This window comes from Cebus imitator, unplaced genomic scaffold, assembly GCF_001604975.1.
Source record: "Cebus imitator isolate Cc_AM_T3 unplaced genomic scaffold, Cebus_imitator-1.0 Scaffold108, whole genome shotgun sequence".
NCBI classification, from domain to species: Eukaryota; Metazoa; Chordata; class Mammalia; order Primates; family Cebidae; genus Cebus; species Cebus imitator.
The window spans coordinates 637,952-657,812 of record NW_016107423.1 but is presented as its reverse complement, the minus strand read 5'-3'; the positions used below and the strand labels follow the sequence as shown (position 1 = coordinate 657,812).

Below are 19,861 nucleotides of genomic sequence, written 5' to 3'. Positions count from 1 at the left end.
TTTAACAGTAATTAGGGGGTTTTGTTAAAAGAGTTTCAAATTTTCTAGAGAAACTCAAACTTTTAACAATAATTAGCAGTTGTTAGATCATTATAAATTGGTTTAATTTTTTAACAGTGACCTGTACTGTTCCAGTAACCAGAAGCTGACTATGCTATTTACCTACATGCAACAGGAACAAGGGAAATTAAATAGTAACACTGTTGAAAGCATTTATAAGTCTAAATTATTTTTTTCCCTAGGTAGGTCAATACACTTCAATATACCACAAAAACAGTGAGTTGCTATAAATAAAGCCATTATTTTCCACAAAAGAATTACAAATATCTTATTTAAGAACTAATTATTTAAGATTATCCACTGAAATGTTGGATTTTGGCATTTGCTTTAATTGTAACTAATCAACAGATTTAATTATTTAAGATTATTACCAGTCAGATACACTAATAAAACACACACACACACACAAATCAAAACCAAATACACACCTGGTTAACCTAATATAGTCATTTGCCTCATAATGACATTTTGGTCAACAACAGACCACATATAAAATGGTCATCCTATAAGATTTTAACAGTGTCCCGTAAGTTTTTTTCTTTTTTTTTTTTTGAAATGGAGTTTTGCTCTGTCACCCAGGTGGGAGTGCAGTGGTAGGATCTCAGCTCACTGCAACCTTCGCCTCCCAGATTCAAGCAATTCTCCTGCCTCAACCTCCCCATCTTGCGGTTAAAATTAGCTGGGCGTTGTGGCGCTAGCTGAGATTACAGGTATGCGCCACCACACCCAGCTAATTTTTGTATTTTTAGTGGAGACAGGGTTTTGCCAAGTTGGCCAGGCTGATCTTGAACTACTGACCTCAGATGATCCGCCTGCCTCAGCCTCCCAAAGTGCTGGGATTACAGGCGTGAGTCTTCGCACCTGGCCCTTGTGGGAGATGTTATTTGCATTTTGTAGATAAGAAAACTGAAGCTATGTAAGTAGTGTAACTAGTATGTATTACCCAGTAAGTGGTATAACCAGAAAATAACTTTTAAAGTTCATACAAATCAGAGTCTGAACCTGCTATGTATATGAAAAGTTAAGTTAGTATTATGCAGGTTTTGTTAAAAGAATTTCAAATTTTCTAGAGAAACTCAAACTTTTAACAGTAATTTCTCAATTATTACACTAATAATCTTTTAAAAACACATTAGGAGACCCTTAAAACATGATTTCCTGGTATACAGATTCAGAGATATCGAACCTGTATACAGATATTAAATCTGTATATCAAATCATACTCCCCGAAACTACACAAAAATGGCTGAAAAAAGTTTATAACACTGTAATTGTTAGCATACCAAGTCTACTGAACGAATACTTTAAAAATAGTGATTAGCAACAGAAAAGGTAAAAATGAATACTTACCCACTGAGATAATGGCCTCTCCTCTTCTTTTTCCAATTCTTGAATTTGACAAAACCATTTTGTCATTTTTGGGACATGTTAAAAGAGTGTGTGTGGCATGGCTTGGCAGTTCAGAATCTATCAGTTCATCATCTTCCATAAAAGCTTTAGCAATCTCTCCTGCTTCTGTTTCAAAGCAGTTTTCTGAGTCTTTGGAGTAAGTAGAACCAACTTCTGTATTTGTTTTCACAGAAACATCAGAGAAAGTTTCAGTTTTACCAATTTCCATTTTTATGTTTTCAAGCGAAGCCTGTTCTTTTCCCAAAACATGAATGTTTTCAACAAGTGAGACTTCGGTTCCTAATACCAACTGTTGTTTGTCTTGTTTAAACTGAGAGAGATATGGAGAAACTTTAATAGAGTGATTATGTTCCAAAGAACCACCTTCAACATTAAAGTTATTTGATAATTTAAATTCTTTATTGCAGGTTTTCTCCAATTCTGAGTTTACACAGTGCTCTGGGGTTCTCTTAACACCACAAGGAAGTATTTTTGATACACTTTGTCTAGATAGAGGTGAATGAAGACTATGCTCAGTTCTGATTAAATCAAATTCCTCTAACATTCCCTTAACTTTGTGTAAGGCACTTTCTGAAATGGAAACTTGCTTTCCACTTGCTGTATTAAATCCAGAAAAAGCAGATGAATTTACATTATATGAAAAGCCTTTTTGGGATGATATCAAATGTTCTGCTGTCTGTGTAGCAGTATTTTCTTCTCTTGTGAGCTCATCTGAATGTTCATTATTTTTAAACAATACTTTGGAAAAGAGTTGCTTGGTACTATCGTCTATCTCAGAAAACACTTGTCTTGCCTTTTGTAATGAAGAGTTTGATACCTGCACAGATTTTCCACTTGCTGTGCTAAAAATCCCACAAGTATTTGTAGACAAGACTGACTTAGGAAGCTTCCCCATACTAAATTTATATATATCTGAAGTTTCCAAACTAATATCACAAGGTGATATTTTAGAAACTTTCTCCACTCCAGACATTCTTTGGTTATGTTGTAAAACTTCTTCACTTTGAATGTTAGCTAAAACCTTATGTGAATACATGCTACATTCATCATTATCTGAAGAATTATGAAAAATATCCTCTGAATCATTCAATGCCTTGTAACAACCTGCCAGAATTTTTGTTTGGCAATTATTTGATTCATTCTCAGTATTTTCCTTAATTACTTTACTGCAACTGTCTGTAAATATCTCTTTCACTTTTTTAATTGTTTCATGTGAAACACAAACTATTTTACCACTGGCTGTACTAAATGCATGTGGTCCTACCTCAAAATTATTACAATTAGATATGGACAATTTAATGGCTGCATTTTTATTTTTGCAGGGTGAAGAGCTAGTCACAAGTTCCTCAACACAAATATCTTCACTTACAGTTTGTGGGTATGCATTTGCATCTTTCACATTGGATGTTACTTTGGAAAAGCTAGTGTTTTTTTGGTCTTCAACATTCTTCACTACTGGCTCAATACCACAATCAAGTTTATTTTTTGAGAGATATCCTGAATCATTATATACCTCATCAGAATGGTAGGAATAGCTGTTAGACATGCTACTGTTACTTAAATAAGTATCCTGTTTTTCGGAGAGATGATTTTTGTTACCTTCAGTTATAGTACTGTTTGAATTATTTTCATACAAAGAATTTCCTACATAATCTACAGTATTTATTTTTTCTGGTTGATCATCAGATTCTCCTCTAAGCCATTTTTTTGCTTCAAGTGATGAAGCCTGACTCACAGAAGTTTTTATACTATAATTTGTGTAAAAAGCTAAGGCTGAATTTTCAATGACTGAATAAGGGGACTGATTTGTGTAACAAGTTGCAGGACTTTTTGCTGTTTCTTTTTCTACATTTTCACGTTCTTTAACTTTCAAAAAGATACTTTCAGATGTTTTGAGACTTTCACTATGTTGATATATATTATCATTTAAGAGCTTAGGTGGCACCACAGTCTCAACAGAAACAAGATTTTTATCATTACTGAGAGAATTCTGCATTTCTTCACACTTTGGAGTAGTTGCTATCTCAATTGTCTCACACACGAATTCAAGGTCTTTATAGGCCTCTCTGTACTTTAGGGTCTTTGCCCCTTGATGGCTAAAACTAGTGATTTCACCAGTATCTTGCTCTTTTTCATCAAAAAGGTTTTTCACTTTGTCCAAAGATTCCTTTGCAATTTTAACTTTTTTCCCACTAGCTGTGTGAAAACCCAACAGGGTAGGTTCTTTGATCTTTTCAGTATCACTTTTGGGTTGTTCCTGGATGGTCACTAGTTGATCTCCAGTGCCAACTGGGATACTTTCTTTCAGTGTTTTGTTTTTAACTATGTCTGTTTCCTCGTGACTTAGAATGTCCATTTTGTTTTTTCTTATGTCAGAATGTAATTTAGAATTTAAGGAAAAGTTATGCACTTCTTCTGGTTTCCGATCAAAGAAATTTACAACTTTATTAAATGACTCTTTGGAGACACCAATATTTTTCCCACTTGCTGTCTGAAAAGATATATCAAAAGTCTCAAAATCTTTTATATTTTGCTCCATTTTTGTAGCAGTTAACTGTTCTTTATTTGAAGTATTACCATGACATGTTTCTTGAGCTTTTACAACTTCCAAAAAAGTTAAATCTGACAAATCTTCTTTAATCTGAGTATTTCCCTCCTTCATAAACTGGCCAGATAATTTAAGATATATGTTGCACTGATTAGTAAGTGGCAAGTCATTTTCATCTTTATGAACAGTATCATTTTTACTGGAATCATTGGCATCAAATTCTAAGTTATGAGGATTTCTATTGGCAGCAGTATATTTATTTTCATTTTCAATATTTTTCTTGTAATTTTCAGTAATTTCTTCAACAAAAGTGCCAGTAGTCATTTCAATATTATTTTGTATTAGTTGGGATTCATTATTTTTCTCATTATGATTTTCTATCTTAAACATTGAAACAACAGAATCATGACATTTACTTGAAGATAAACTTATTGGACCTACTTCTGCAGAAGTTTCCTCACTAATATTCTCAATATCACTAAACAGTTTCACAGCTTTTTGCAGAGCTTCTGTAGAAACATTCAGTTTTATGCCATGAGCAGAATAAAAGCCTCTAAACTCCACTTCATTTTTATCTGTTAAATAACCAAATGCACTTTTGTTACAGTCATTTTTCAACAAGCCGGCAAACTTTTGTTTGATTCCAACGGTACCTTCAAATTGCTTGCTGCTGTCTACCTGACCAATTGATGGCGCATTCGTTATGAGATGAAGATCAGCATCTCTGTATACTTCAGAAGTGGTATTTAAGATAGTCATCTGGTTTTCAGGTCCTTCAAACGTATTATTCTGCAATATGTAGCTTGGTTTTCTAAACTGTGTAAATTCAAACTGACTTCCTGATTCTTCTAATATAGTAGAAAGTTCTGTAATTTCTGCCTTTTGGCTAGGTGTTAAGTTATGGTTTGAATTAAAATCCTCCTTTGAAAATAACATCTGAGGGGTCGTAAGACTATTTTTACAATCAGAAACGACACTACTCTGTACATGTGCAGATACAGTCTTAATTGACTGAGGCTTGCTTAGTTTCTTTTGATTATCTAATACCAAGGTATTTACAATTTCAACACAAGCTAAACTAGTAGGATATTGTTCTTCAATATCTCTGAAGAGCATTTTGCTTTTCTTAATGTTATGTTCAGAGAGCTTGATTTCCTTATTTGAAGCTGTTCTGAAGCTACCTCCAAAACTGATATCTGAAATTGGATGTAAGAGTCCTGCCCATTTGTCCTTGTAATCATTATTTTTGTTTGGTATTTTATCTACATTCAAGGAGATGTCTGATTTTAAATCTTGACCTAGAGTCATTTCTAGATGCTGCTTCACACTTTTTTTCTCCTCTGCAAGATCATAAACTATATTTGATGAGTCTAAATCCTTTTTAATTGACACTTGGGTTGCTTGTTTATCAACTATGTCTGCATATGATACCATGGTAGAGTTCTTGAAAATGGGTTTGTTTACACAAGTCAAGTCCACTTCATGAAGTTCCTTCGTGTTTTCTAAAGCAAAATTATTCCTCTCACTAGCTACCTGGAAGACAAAATTATTCTCATTGTCTGATAAAAGTTCTTTAGAGTCTGGATTGACAGTCATTTTTGAAATTAAAGTAGTTTCTTCTTGATCTTTTTGGATTACTCTTAGATTTGTGTTTTGGTTGAATTGTACATATCTTGAAGGTGATGCTACTATTATGTATTTTTCAGGTGGCAACAGCTCAATGTTTTTAGAATTTTCATTTAAAGCATGTACATCTTGATTATTTTCCATGGGAATATTTTTGGTTAATTCAAAATCAGCTTCACAATTGTTACATTTGAGCTCGTCTGAAATTCTGTGTGATTCTTTGCCTCTAGAAGTCATGATTAGGTTTGACAGTACATCCTTGGAAGTAGGAGTTAAAATAAGAGTGCTGGCATTTTCATGGTCATGTAAAAGACTTTTCTGGGACTGAAAGTCAGTATCACAATATTCCACTTCTGAATGTGGTACTGCGTGACACGCTGTGGCCAAGACCTCCTCTTTTATATCGGAAACTTTTTTGCTTTTTGGATAATTTTCACACTCTCCTTCCTGCAGGCATGACAGAGAATCAGCTTCTGGGGTAATAAATAACTGTGGCTTTTCCTTATTACATTTTGCTTTTTTATAATCAAGATTCTGAGAAATTATTATATTATTAGAACATGTTTCATTGCTAGAACATTTCCTCAGAATTGTCCCAGAAGAGCTAGTTAAGGACAAAGTTGGTTCTCCAGAATCAATCTGTGAACAGCTTCTTTGGACAGAAGGATGCAATAAACCTAAACACAAAAACACAAAGTGACAAAATTAAAGTAACATCAATCACATTCACTAAATATTTTCATTAATTTGGGCATGGTGGCTCATGCCTGTAATCCCAGAACTTTTGGGAGGCTGAGGCAGAAAGATTGCTTGAGCCCAGGAATTTAAGTTCAGCCTGGGAAATGTAGTGAGATCGTGATTCTACGAAAAATAAAAATTAGCTGGGTGTCGTGGTATATGCCTACAGTGCCAGCTACTTAGGAGGGTGAGGTGCAAGGACTGCTTGAGTCCAGGAGGTTGAGGCTACAGTGAGCTGAGATCACACCAGTGTACTCCAGACTAGGTAACAGAATGAGACACTGTCTCTAAAAATAAAAAAGGTAGTGTTCAAAACACAAATTACATGAAAATAAGTGAATGTCAGATTTAAAGCAGAAAGAATCCTAAATATACTATTTTTTAGTTATTACATTTTTTAGCTAAAGATAAATTAGACCTAAGCTGTTTTTCTTTTTAATAATAGGTACCAACTCAATCAAAACTAGTATCGATGTCAAGGAAGTAGCTAGCTACGATAAACAAAACTCAAAGTAATTTTTATTGGAAAATAAAATTGAAAAAATTTCATTGCTATTAATAATACTGGTGTATGGCTGGGTGTGGTGGCTGACACCTGTAATCCCAGCAATTTGGGAGGCCAAGAAGGGTAGATCACAAGGTCAGGAATTCAAAATCAGCCTGGCCAAGATGGTGAAACCCCATCTTTACTAAAAATACAAAAAATTAGCCAGACATCGTGGCAGGTGCCTGTAATCCTGGCTAATTGGGAGGCTGAGGCAGAAAACTGCTTGAACCCAGAACATGGAGGTTGCAGTGAGCCAAGGCTGCACCACTGCACTCCACCCTGGGCAGCAGAGTGAGACTCTGTCTCAAAAACAAAAAAAACTGGTGTGAACAGAAAAGGCAGAGAAAAGGAATTAGAAAAGTAACCATTTTCTTAATTCTTTTATATTGAAAAACCCCACAATTCTAAAAAACAGGGTCCATATATTAACAGCCTGAAAGATGATCTAATCTCAATGATAAAGGCAAATGAGTTAAACTGTTCTGTTAAATTTATTGACCCTCTGAATTTTCTACTAACAAGTTCTTAATTGCATTTTATTTCATCAGTGATCACATGTATTAGCTTTTTTTTTTTTTTGAGATGGAGTCTTGCTCTGTCACCCAGGCTTGAGTGCAGTGGCATGATCTCAGCTCATTGCAATCTCCATCTCTCAGATTCAAGTGATTCTCCTGCCTTGGCCTCCAAGTAGCTGGGATTACAGGCACATACTACCACACCTGGCTAATTTTTCCTTTTTTTTAGTAAAGATGGGGTTTCACCATATTGGCCAGGCTGGTCTCAAACTCTTGACCATAAGTGATCCACCTGCCTCGGCCTCCCAGAGTGCTGGGATTACAGGCATGAGCCACCATGCCTGGCCTATACTAGCTTTTTCATTGGCTATAACTATGATACATGTAGTACCAAATATTTGTCTCTAAAAATTTAATTCAAACTTCAAACAGTTCTGTACTCTGGTCCCTCCAACTCTAACATTCACTGAGCTATTCACTAAAATCTTCTCATAGGGAGATAAAATCACTTTATAAACACACAGTTTAGTTGCTGATAAGTGAATTGTTGCAACAACAAAGACAGAGGACAGAATTACACATGTGGAGATGCAGAAATAGAGCAATAACCGTATACAATATCTAAAATCTTTAGGAAAATTATGTAACAACAACAACAAATCATTATTTTAGAACTGGCCTATATTAAATGTAGCAAATATTTCCTCTATATAATTTTTTTTTTTTTTTTTTTTGAAGGTCTCATCTTGTGGCCCAGATTGGAGTGCACTGGTACAATTTTGATTCATTGAAGCCTTAGCCGCTTGGGCTCAAGTGGTCCTCCTGTCTGAGCAACCTGAACAGCTATGACACAGCTTGCAGAGATGGGGTCTCGCTATGTTGCCCAGTATGTTCTTAAACTCCCGACCCCAAGTGATCCTCCTATCTGTCTCCCAAAGTCCTAGATTACAGGCACAAGCCACTGTACCTAGTGTTTTTTTTTTTTTTAACATGCTTTAGAGAAAATACATAGTAAATAGCACCACATTTATAGAATTGTCCAATTTGTATATAATAAATACTTTTAAAATTAAAGCAGGAATTAGGTAGCCAAGCACTGAATGTTTATGAATCAAAAACTGACTCAAGTTATTGGTGGGAATGTAAATTAGTTCAACCAATGTGGAAGACAGTGTGGCAATTCCTCAAAGACCCAGAATCAGAAATACCATTCGACTCAGCAATTCCATTAATGAGTATATACCCAAAGAAACAGAAATCATTCTATTATAAAGATCATGTATCTTTTTTTTTTTTAATTGAGTCTCTGTAGAGGCTGTCAAAAATTGCCAGTGCCAACTATATGGTAGGTCATCACAGTGGGGTATTGGGAAAAGTATTCAATTAGCAATAATTGCGCCTCAGATAAACCTCATTAGCTATGATACTGCCACTGCACAAAGCTAAGATCATGTATCTTTATACGTGTATTCACTGCAGCACTATTCCCAATAGCAGACATGGACTCAACCCAAATGCCCATCAATGACAGACTGGATAAAGAAAATGTGGTATGTATACATCATGGAATATTATGCAGCCATAAAAGAACAAGATCACGTCCTTCGCAGGGACATGGATAGAGCTGGAAGCCATTATCCTAAACAAACTAATGCAGGAAAACAAAACCAAACATCACATCAATGTTCTCACTCATAAGTGGGGGCTGAACAACGAAAACACATGGACACAGGGAGGGAAACAACACACACTGGGTCTGTCAGGAGTTGGGGGTATGTAGGGGGAAGGAGAGCATTAGGAAAAACAGCCAATGACTGCTGGGCTTAATACTCGGGTGACGGGTTGATAGGTACAGCAACCACTATGGCACACATTTACCTATGTAACAAAAGTGCACATCCTGCATATGCACCCTGGAACTTAAAGTAAGATAAAGCTGTCTTGGGGGGAGATCTAAGATGGCCGAATAGGAAGAGCTCTGGAGTGCAGTTCCCAGGGAGAGCAACACAGAGGGTGAGTGATCACCGCATTTCCAAATGAGTTTTTACTGCCCACAGACCAGGGGATTCCCAGGCTGAAAAGTGCCACGAGTTTCCAGCATGGCTGTTTCAGCCGGTACCACGCAACTCCGCACAAAAACTCACACAAATCTGGGTTGCTATTTCAACTGGCGTCTGGAACGCCTGGGAGACAGAGCCACCCATTCAACTGAAAAAAAGGGGGCTGAAACAGGGAGTCAGGTGATCTGGCTCAGCGGGTCCCACTCCAACGAAGACCAGCAATCCGAAACGTTCTGGGTTGAGAGTTCTGCAGCAAGCACAGCTGGGCCCAGGATGGTCCAGCTCGGTGTGGGGAGGGGTGTCAGCCCTTACCAAGGCAGTCCACCATTACTGAGGCAGACTGCCATTACCAGAGCAGTTCTAACTGTACCTCTGTAAACAAAACCACAAGGAAGTTCACACAGCAGCTGGGCGGAGCCCACAACAGCTCAGCAATGTCTCTGCTGGCAGACTGTGACTAGACTACCTCCTTGCTGAGCAAGACATCTCTGAAAAAAGGCAGCAGCATGTCAGGAGCTAATAAATAAAGCCCACCTGCCCAGGACAGAGCACCTGGGAAAAATGACAGTTATGAGTTCCACTGCAGCAGACTTAAACATACCTGCCCAGCAGCTCTGAACAGAACAATGGAGCACTCAGCTCAGCACCTGAGCTCCTATAAGGGACAGACTGTCTCCTCAAGCAGCTCCATGGCACCCATATGTTGAAAGAGACACCTCATAATGAAGAGCTCAGGCTGACATCTGGTGGGTATCCTTCTGGGACAAAGATAACAGAAGAAGAAACTGGCAGCAACCCTAACTGTTCTGCAGCCACCACAGGTAATCCCCAGGCAAGCAGGGTCTGGAGTAGACCTCTAGCAGTCCTATAACAGAGGGGCCTTTTAGTTAGACGGAAAACTAAAAAACAGAAAGAAATAACTTCAACATCAACAAAAAGGACATCCACTCAGAGGCTGCATCCAAAGTCACCAACTACAAAGACCACAGGTAGATAAATACACAAAGATGGGAAGAAACCAGTGCAAAAAGGATGAAAACGCCCAAAACCAGAACACCTCTCCTCCTACAAAGTATCACAACACCTCACCAGCAAGGGAACAAGGCTGGATGGAGAATGAGTCTGATGAATTGACAGAAACAGGCTTTGGAAGATGGGTAATAACAAACTTCTTTGAGCTAAAAGAATATGTTCTAACCCAATACAAAGAAACTAAGAACCTTGAAAAAAGGTTTGATGAAATGCTAACAAGAATAAACAGCTTGGAGAAGAATATAAATGACTTGATGGAGCTGATAAACACAACACGAGAACTTCCTGAAGCATACACAAGTGTCAACAGCTGAATTGACCAAGCAGAAGAAAGGACATCAGAGATTGAAAATCAACTAAATGAAATAAAATGAGAAGGCAAGATTAGAGAAAAAAAAGAGTGAAAAGAAATGAACAAAGCCTCCAAGAAATATGGGATTATGTGAAAAGACCTAATCTATGTTTGATAGGTGTGCCTAAATGTGACAGAGAGAAATGAAACCAAGCTGGAAAATACTCTTCAGGATATTATCCAGGAGAACTTCCCCAACCTAGCAAGGCAGGCCAATATTCAAGGCCAGGAAATACAGAGAACACCACAAAGATATTCCTCAAGAAGAACAACCCCAAGGCACATAATCGTCAGATTCACCAAGTTGAAATGAAGGAAAAAATACTAAGGGCAGCCAGAGAGAAAGGTCGGGTTACCCACAAAGAGAAGTCCATCAGACTCACAGAAGATCTCTGGAAAGAAACCCTACAAGCCAGGAGAGAGTGGAGGCCAATATTCAACATCCTTAAAGAAAAGAACTTTCAACCTAGAATTTCATATCCAGCCAAACTAAGCTTCATAAGAGAAGGAGAAATAAAATCCTTTACGAACAAGCAACTGCTGAGAGATTTCATCACCACCAGGCCAGCCTTACAAGAGCTCCTGAAAGAAGAACTAAACATAGAAAGGAACAACCAGTACCAGCCACACCAAAAACGTACCAAATGGTAAAGAGCATCAACAATGAAGAAACTGCATCAACTAATGGGCAAAACAACCAGCTAGCATCAAAATGGCTGGATAAAATTCACACATAACAATATTAACCTTAAATGTAAATTGGCTAAATGCCCCAAACAAAAGACACAGACTAGCAAATTAGATAAAAAGTCAAAACTCATCTGTGTGCTGTATCCAGGAAACCCATCTTACATGCAAGGATACATGTAGGCTCAAAATAAAGGGATGGAGGAATATTTACCAAGCAAATGGAGAATAAAAAAAAGCAGGAGTTGCAATCCTAGCCTCTGATAAAATGGACTTTAAACCAACAAAGATCAAAAGAGACAAAGAAGGGCATTTCATAATGGTAAAAGGATCAATGTAACAAGAAGAGTTAACGATCCTAAATATATATGCACCCAATACAGAAGCACCCACATACAAAAAGCAAGTTCTTAACGACCTACAAAGAGACTTAGATTCCCACACAATAATAGTGGGAGGCTTTTAACACTCCACTGTCAATATTAGATCAACGAGACAGAAAATTAACAAGGATATCCAGGTCTTGAACTCAGATCTGGACCAAGCAAACCTAATAGACATTTACAGAATTCTCTACCCCAAATCCAGAGAATATACATTCTTCTCAGCACCACATCACACCTACTCTAAAATTGGCCACATAATTGGAAGTAAATCACTCCTCAACAAATGCAAAAGAATTGAAATCATAACACTTTCTCAGACCACAGTGCAATCAAGTTAGAGCTCAGGATTAAGAAACTAAGTCAGAACTGCACAACTTCATGGAAACTGAACAACTGGCTCTTGAATGCTGACTGGATAAACAATAAATGAAGGCCAAAATTAAGATGTTCTTGGAAACCAATGAGAACGAAGACACAACGTACCAGAATCTCTGGCACACATTTAAAGCAGTGTCTAGAGAAAAATTTATAGCAATAAATGCCCACATGAGAAGCAAGGAAACCTCTAAAATCAACACCTTATCAAAATTGGAAGAGCTAGAGGAGCAAGTTCAAAAAAACTCAGAAGCTAGCAGAAGACAAGAAATAACTAAGATCAGAGAAGAACTGAAGGAAATAGAGATACAAAAAACCCTTCAAAAAATTAATAAATCCAGGAGCTGGTTTTTTTTTTTAAAAGATCAACAAAATAGACAGACCGCTAGCCATATTAATAAAAAAGAGAGAAGTATCAAATAGATGCAATAAGAAACGATTAAGGGGATATCACCTCAGATTCCACAGAAATACAGACTATCATCAGAGATTACTCCAAACTCTATGCACATAAACCAATAAACCTGGAAGAAATGGATAAATTCCTGGACACTTGCACCCTCCCAAGCCTAAACCAGGGAGAAGTCGAAACCCTGCATAGACCAATAACAAGTGCTCAAGTGGTGGCAGCAATTAATAGCCTACAAAGAAAAGCCCAGGTCCAGATGGGTTCACAGCTGCATTCTACCAGACATACAAAGAGTAGCTTCTGAAACCACTCCTTCTGAAACTATTCCAAACAATACAAAAAGAGGGAATCCTTCCCAAATCACGTTATGAGGCCAACATCATCCTGATACCAAAATCCAGCAGAGACTCAACAAAAATAGAAAACTTCAGGCCAATATCCATGATGAACATAGATGCAAAAATCTTCAATGAAATACTGGCAAACCAGTTGCAAAAGCACATCAAAAAGCTTTTCCACCAACATATGCAAGTCTATAAACGTAATCCACCACGTAAACAGAACCAAAGCCAAAAACCACATGATTATCTCGATGGATGCAGAGAAGGCCTTCAACAAAATTCAACAGCCCTTTTTGCTAAAAACTCTAAATAAACAATGGAACACGTCAATATCAATGGAACATATCTCAAACTAATAAAAGCTATCCACGACAAACCCACAGGCAATATCATACTGAATGGGCAAAAACTGGAAGTATTCCATTTGAAATCTGGCACTAGCCCTCTCTCACCACTCCTATTCATTATAGTATTGGAAGTTCTAGCCAGAGCAATCAGGCAAGAAAAAGAAATAAAGGGTATTCAGTTAGGAAAGGAGGAAGTCAAATTGTCTGTATTTGCACACGACATGACAGTATATTTAGAAGACCCCATTGTCTCAGCCCAAAATCTCCTGAAACTGATAAGCAACTTCAGCAAAGTCTTAAGATACAAAATCAATGTGCAGAAATCACAAGTATTCTTATACACCAATAACAGACAAACAGAGAGCCAATTCAAGAGCAAACTCCCATTCGTAATTGCTACAAGGAGAACCAAATACCTAAGAATACAACTCACAAAGGATGCAAAGGACCTCTTCAAGGAGAACTACGAACAACTGCTCAAGGAAATAAGAGAGGACACAAACAGATGGAAAAACATTGCACGCTCATGGTCAGGAAGAATCAATATTGTGAAAATGGCTATACTGCCCAAAATAGTTTATAGATTCAATGGTATTCCCATCAAGCTACCTATTACCCTCTTCACAGAACTGGGAAAACCACCTTAAACTTCAAATGGAACCAAAAGAGAGCCCGCATAGCTAAGACAATACTAAGCAAAAAAGAACAAAGCTGGAGGCATCACGCTACCTGACTTTAAACTATACTACAAGGCTATAGTAATCAAAACAGCATGGTACTGATACCAAAACAGAGATATAGACCAGTGGAACAGAAGAGAGGCCTCAGAGGCAGTACCACACATCTACCATCATCTGGTCTTTGACAAACCTGACAAAAACAGGCAATGAGGAAAGGATTCCTTGTTTCATAAATGGTGTTGGGAAAACTGGCTAGCCATGTGCAGAAAACAGAAACTGGACCCCTTCCTGACACCTTACACTAAAATTAACTCCAGATGGATTAAAGACTTAAACATAAGACTTAACACCATAAAAACCCTAGAAGAAAACCTAGGCAAAATCATTCAGGACATAGGTATAGGCAAGGACTTCATGACCAAAATACCAAAAGCACTGATAACAAAAGCCAAAAGAGACAAATGGGATCTAATTAAACTCCAGAGCTTCTATACAGTAAAAGAAGCAATCATTAGAGTGAACTGGCAACCAACAGACTGGGAAGAAATTTTTGCCATCTACCCATCTGACAAAAGGCTAATATCCAGAATCTACAAAAACTAAAACAGATTTACAAGAAAAAAGCAAACAAACCCATTCAAAAGTGGGTGAGGGATATGAAAGGACACTTTTCAAAAGAAGACATATATGAGGCCAACAAACATATGAAAAAATGCTCATCATCACTAGTCATTAGAGAAATGCAAATCAAAACCACACTGAGATACCATCTCACGCCAGTTAGAATGGCGATCATTAAAAAATCTGGGAACAACAAATGCTGGAGAGGATGTGGAGAAATAGGAACGCTTTTACACCATTAGTGGGAGTGTAAATTAGTTCAACCATTGTGGAAGACAGTGTGGTGATTCCTCAAAGACTTAGAAATAGAAATTCCATTTGACCCAGCAATCCCATTACTGGGTATATATCCAAAGGATTATAAATCATTCTGTTATAAAGACACATACACATATATGTTCACTGCAGCACTGTTTATAATAGCAAAGACCTGGAACCAACCCAAATGTCCATCAACAACAGACTGGGCAAGGGAAATGTGGCACATATACACCATGGAATACTATGCAGCCATAAAAAGCGATGAGTTTGTGTCCTTTGTAGGGGCATGGATGAATCTGGAAACCATCATTCTCAGCAAACTGACCCAAGAACAGAAAATCAAACACTGCATGTTCTCATTCATAGACGGGTGTTGAACAATGAGAACACATGGACATGGCGAGGGGAGTATCACACACTGGGGTCTGTTGGGGTGAGTAGGGAAGGGATAACATGCGGAGAAATGCCAGATATAGGTGATGGGGGGATAGAGGCAGCAAATCACATTGCCATGTATGTACCTATGTAACAATCCTGCAGGATCTGCACATGTACCCCAGAACCTAAAGTACAATAAAGAAAATATATAAAAATAAATAAAAATAAAGCTGTCTCAAGAGTGATGTATATACACATATACACATACTATGTAAATTTATCTACCATGTTTTAGTGACCCGATTCTAAACATTGATAATGAAAGACCTAAGCAACAATGCAAAGATGCCTAAGATTGAATATAAGATATGAAGATTTTTTAAAAAGACAAAAAATGGAGGAAAGGAATCATCTATAAAACTATATGCATTATTTACCAAAAAGCGAGAGAGAGAGAGAGAGAGAGAGAGAGAGAGAGAGAGATACCTGAATCAGTATTTGCAAATGTAAGTGGTGCTTCAAAAGCATTTGCTTCAAATTGGGGTGAAGAGTTACTTAGTTCTGATTTTTGGTCTTTCTGTATTTTTTTTCCTTGATAAGATGTTTCATCATGTATAGCATAAATAAACTTATTTGTTTTCTTTTTCAAAGTGGATATTAAACCTGCATTCTTCGAAGCTACAGAAGTCTGTGTGATAGAGGCTGGCCAGCTTCCATTATCAATTGAATTTGGACATAAGGTATCCTCCTTCCATGAGCAAACAGTATGTATTTCTAGTCTACTTTCAGAGGCTTCAGTTTCTTTTTTAACGTTTGGATCAGTCATACTACCAGAAAAACTTGCACTCAAAGTCTCTTTAGGTGATTCTCTTATTCTGAATATAGACTTTTTGATACCCTGAAAAGAAGAGGCCACTGGAGGAGTTCCAGATGTTGCCTGCTTTACTGCAAGAATGTAGTCTCCATCAGATTCAAGATGCTGCTCTTCATCTCTCTTATTTACCATTATCTCCTCATTTAATGGCTTCTCTGATTTTGGGTGAATGGAAATATCTGACAAAGAATTCTCTGAAGTAAGAAAATCTTTCTTTCTTTCATTCTCTGCATCTAACAGGTTTTTTTCTGAATTATTTTGGTCACAAGAAGAAATATGTAATAGGGGTATTTTCTCCATCTGGGTTCCATTTAGACCTGAAAGGGTTAGTTGAGACCATTCACAGGCCAAAGATCGTACAACTTCCTTGGAGATTTTGTCACTTGCACTCTCAAAGAGCTTTTGATTTGCTACATTTGAATCTAATGGATCAGTATCATTTGGTTCCAGCTCAGATACAAAGGAGTACTTTTCTTTCACTTGGCTTTTAGATTTTTCACATTCATCAGTGTTTGCTTCATAAAAGATTTTTTTCCTAGTCTTCCCAGTTCTTACTTTTCGTAAATTTCTTTTTCTACATTTAGAAAAACATAATGAAAAACTATCTTCTTCGGAAGTATCTACAGTTGTTTCATATACTTCATCTTCTAGGATATTTGGCATTGACTTTTCAATGTAGTCTTTGCAGCTATTTACTTTACCAAATGAATTCCCTAATGTTTTTCCAAATCCTGTTAAAGTATAAAACAGAAGCACATTAATAACATTTTATAAGCCATATATGTTATTCTCACAACCTTTTTCATAGAAACAGTATATATGTAGGATATACTAAATATTACATGTCAGTATTTAAAGTCAGTTATTCTGAGCGCTAGATATTTTATTTTTTAGCTTGTCACCCGTTCTATTCTTCTGGTGAAGGCTGATTCCCCTCATTCCAATGAATCCAAAGCCTTTTAGTCAAACACCAATCCCTAAAAATCTTTCTTTAGCAGCTCTATGCAATTAAAACTCACTGAATCTTTTATATATATAATTAAATATTCTAAGATCTATCAAAACAGATGTTCCAAATCAATTTTGTAGCCCTATAACAAGAGTAAATCTAATTTTACATATGCATATACATACATACATGATACCACACACATAAAAACAGATATCAAATCCTACAGAGTTATACAGACGTACACACATACTATGAAACATGCAATATTCCATGACCTGATTAGGTAAACTACGGCATATCTAAGCCACATTTGCTTTCTAATTAGAAAAAAAAGAAAACCTCCTATTTTGTTAATTATATACCTTATTGTCTCTGAATTTTTTTTATTTATTTTTATTTTTTAGGTTTATTTATTTTTTTTTTTTGAGACGGAGTTTCGCTCCTGTTACCCAGGCTGGAGTGCAATGGCGCGATCTCGGCTCACCGCAACCTCCGCCTCCTGGGTTCAGGCAATTCTCCTGCCTCAGCCTCCTGAGTAGCTGGGATTACAGGCACACGCCACCATGCCCAGCTAATGTTTTATATTTTTAGTAGAGACGGGGTCTCACCATGTTGACCAGGATGGTCTCAATCTCTTGACCTTGTGATCCACCCTACCTCGGCCTCCCAAAGTGCTGGGATTACAGGCATGAGCCACCGCGCCCGGCCCCTCTCTGAATATTTTTAATAGGTTTTGTTTTTGTGTCACAACCACAAATTGAATAGCATTGTCTTATACAATACTTAAATACGGTCATCTAAATCAAATATATTTCTTTTTTCCATTGAGACAGGGTCTCACTCTGTCACCCAGGTGGGAGTGCAGCAGCACAAACACAGCTCACTGCAACTTTGACTTCCTGGGCTCAAGTGATCCTCCCAGCTCAGCCTCCTGAGTAGTTCGGATCATAGGCACATTAAGTTAGTTTCTACTCTCAATACTTTGAGATAAAACACTACTTCAGGGGTCATGAAAGAAAAAGTAATGTATTTTCTCTTTAAGAAAAGAGGAGCAATCTTTCAATGGTGCCAACTAAAAATAGTACTTCTGGATGGGCACATTGGCTCACGCCCATTTGATACCAGCCTGGCTAACATGGTGAAACTCCATCTCTACTAAAAATACAAAAATTGACCGGGTGTAGTGCCACATGCCTGTAATCCCAGCTACTTGGGAGGCTGAGGCAAGAGAATTGCTTGAGCATGGGAGGCAGAGGTTGCACTGAACCAAGATCATGGTGACAGAGCGAGACTTAGTCACAAAACAAAAACAAAAATTCAGTAGTTCAACTAAGTAGAAAACTTACCATGACATGTAGCTTCTCTTTGATTTGTGTTTTCACTGTCTGTCACAGAAGGGATAAATCTATCATCTTTCTTCAGACTTTCATCATGGTTAGAAAAATAGCATTTCACAATCTGCAAAAATTATAGTTTAAAATCACTCATATAAAAACTCTCAATGCACACATAGTAGTAGTCCCCCATTATCCATGGTTTCACTTTTGGAAGTAAGTAATTAATAAGTTTTAAATTGTGTGCCATCCCAAGTAGTGTGATGAAATCTTGCATCGTTAGGATGTGAAAATCATAGGAAAGGAAAATGAAAATGGAGGAAAAAAAATTGCATCATCTTGCTCCATCCCACTTGGGACATGAATCATCCCTTTGTCCAGCGTATTCATGCTGTATATGGTACCCACTTGTTAGTCACTTAGCAGTTGTCTTGGTTATCAGATCAGCAATTGTGTTATCATAAAGCTTGTGTTCAAGACACCCTTGTTTTACTTAACAGTGGCCCCAAAGCACAAATGTAATAATGCTGGCAATTGAAATATGCCAAAGAGAAATCATAAAATGCTTCTTTTAATTGAAACAGTGACAGTTCTCACCTTAACGAAAGGAAAAAAAATCGTACTGCTGAGATCTATGGTAAGAACAAATCTATCTGTGAAATTGTGAAAAAGAAAGGCATATGAGCTAGTTTTGCTGTCACACCTCAAACTACCAAAGTTATGGCCACACAGTGCATAAGTGCTTAGGTAAAATAGACAAGGTATTAAATTTGTAGGTGGAAGACAGTAACAGATTGTTTTGACAGCAACGCATTATGCCAGAAGCATAGAGCCTATACAAAAACTTCATCAAGGGATTCCCTGAAATGAATGACACCAAGCCATTTACTGCAAGTAAGGGATGGTTACACACATTCAATAATAGGTTTGGACTGAAAAATATGAAAATTACTGGAGAGGCCACATCTGCTGATGAAGCTGCTGCCACATCAGTAAAGAACAAGATATTCTGAGAGAGGCAACATTCACATAACTTTTATTATAGCATTTTGTTATACTTGTTCTATTTTATTATTATTGTTAACCTCTTACTGTGCCTAATTTATGAATTAAACCCTATCACAGGATATGTACTTATAGAAAAAAAGATTATAGATGTGTGTATATATATATATATAAATACTATATATGTAAATACTATACATATTACATAAATACTATACATATTTTATATACATATATATTTAGAGGGTTCGGTACTATCTAAGGTTTCAGGCATTCGCTGGGGGATACTGGAATGCATTCCCCATGAATAAGAGGGAACTACT

General features: G+C 37.1%; 1 protein-coding gene and 1 non-coding gene across 2 annotated transcripts in view; both read right to left on the bottom strand.

Moving 5' to 3' along the window:
- Positions 1–19,861, bottom strand: part of BRCA2 (BRCA2 DNA repair associated) — a 91,628-nt gene that overhangs the window by 59,996 nt on the left and 11,771 nt on the right. The window contains exons 8-10 of the mRNA XM_037741800.1: positions 18,546–18,657; positions 15,860–16,978; positions 1,411–6,321 (exon numbers count right to left, since the gene is read on the bottom strand). Of these exons, the coding sequence (XP_037597728.1) occupies positions 1,411–6,321; positions 15,860–16,978; positions 18,546–18,657 (6,142 nt within the window). The remainder of the gene's footprint in view (positions 1–1,410; positions 6,322–15,859; positions 16,979–18,545; positions 18,658–19,861) is intronic.
- On the bottom strand, positions 8,748–8,888 carry LOC119472616. The gene has a single exon (XR_005201763.1). It is a non-coding gene; the product is annotated as a U4 spliceosomal RNA (small nuclear RNA).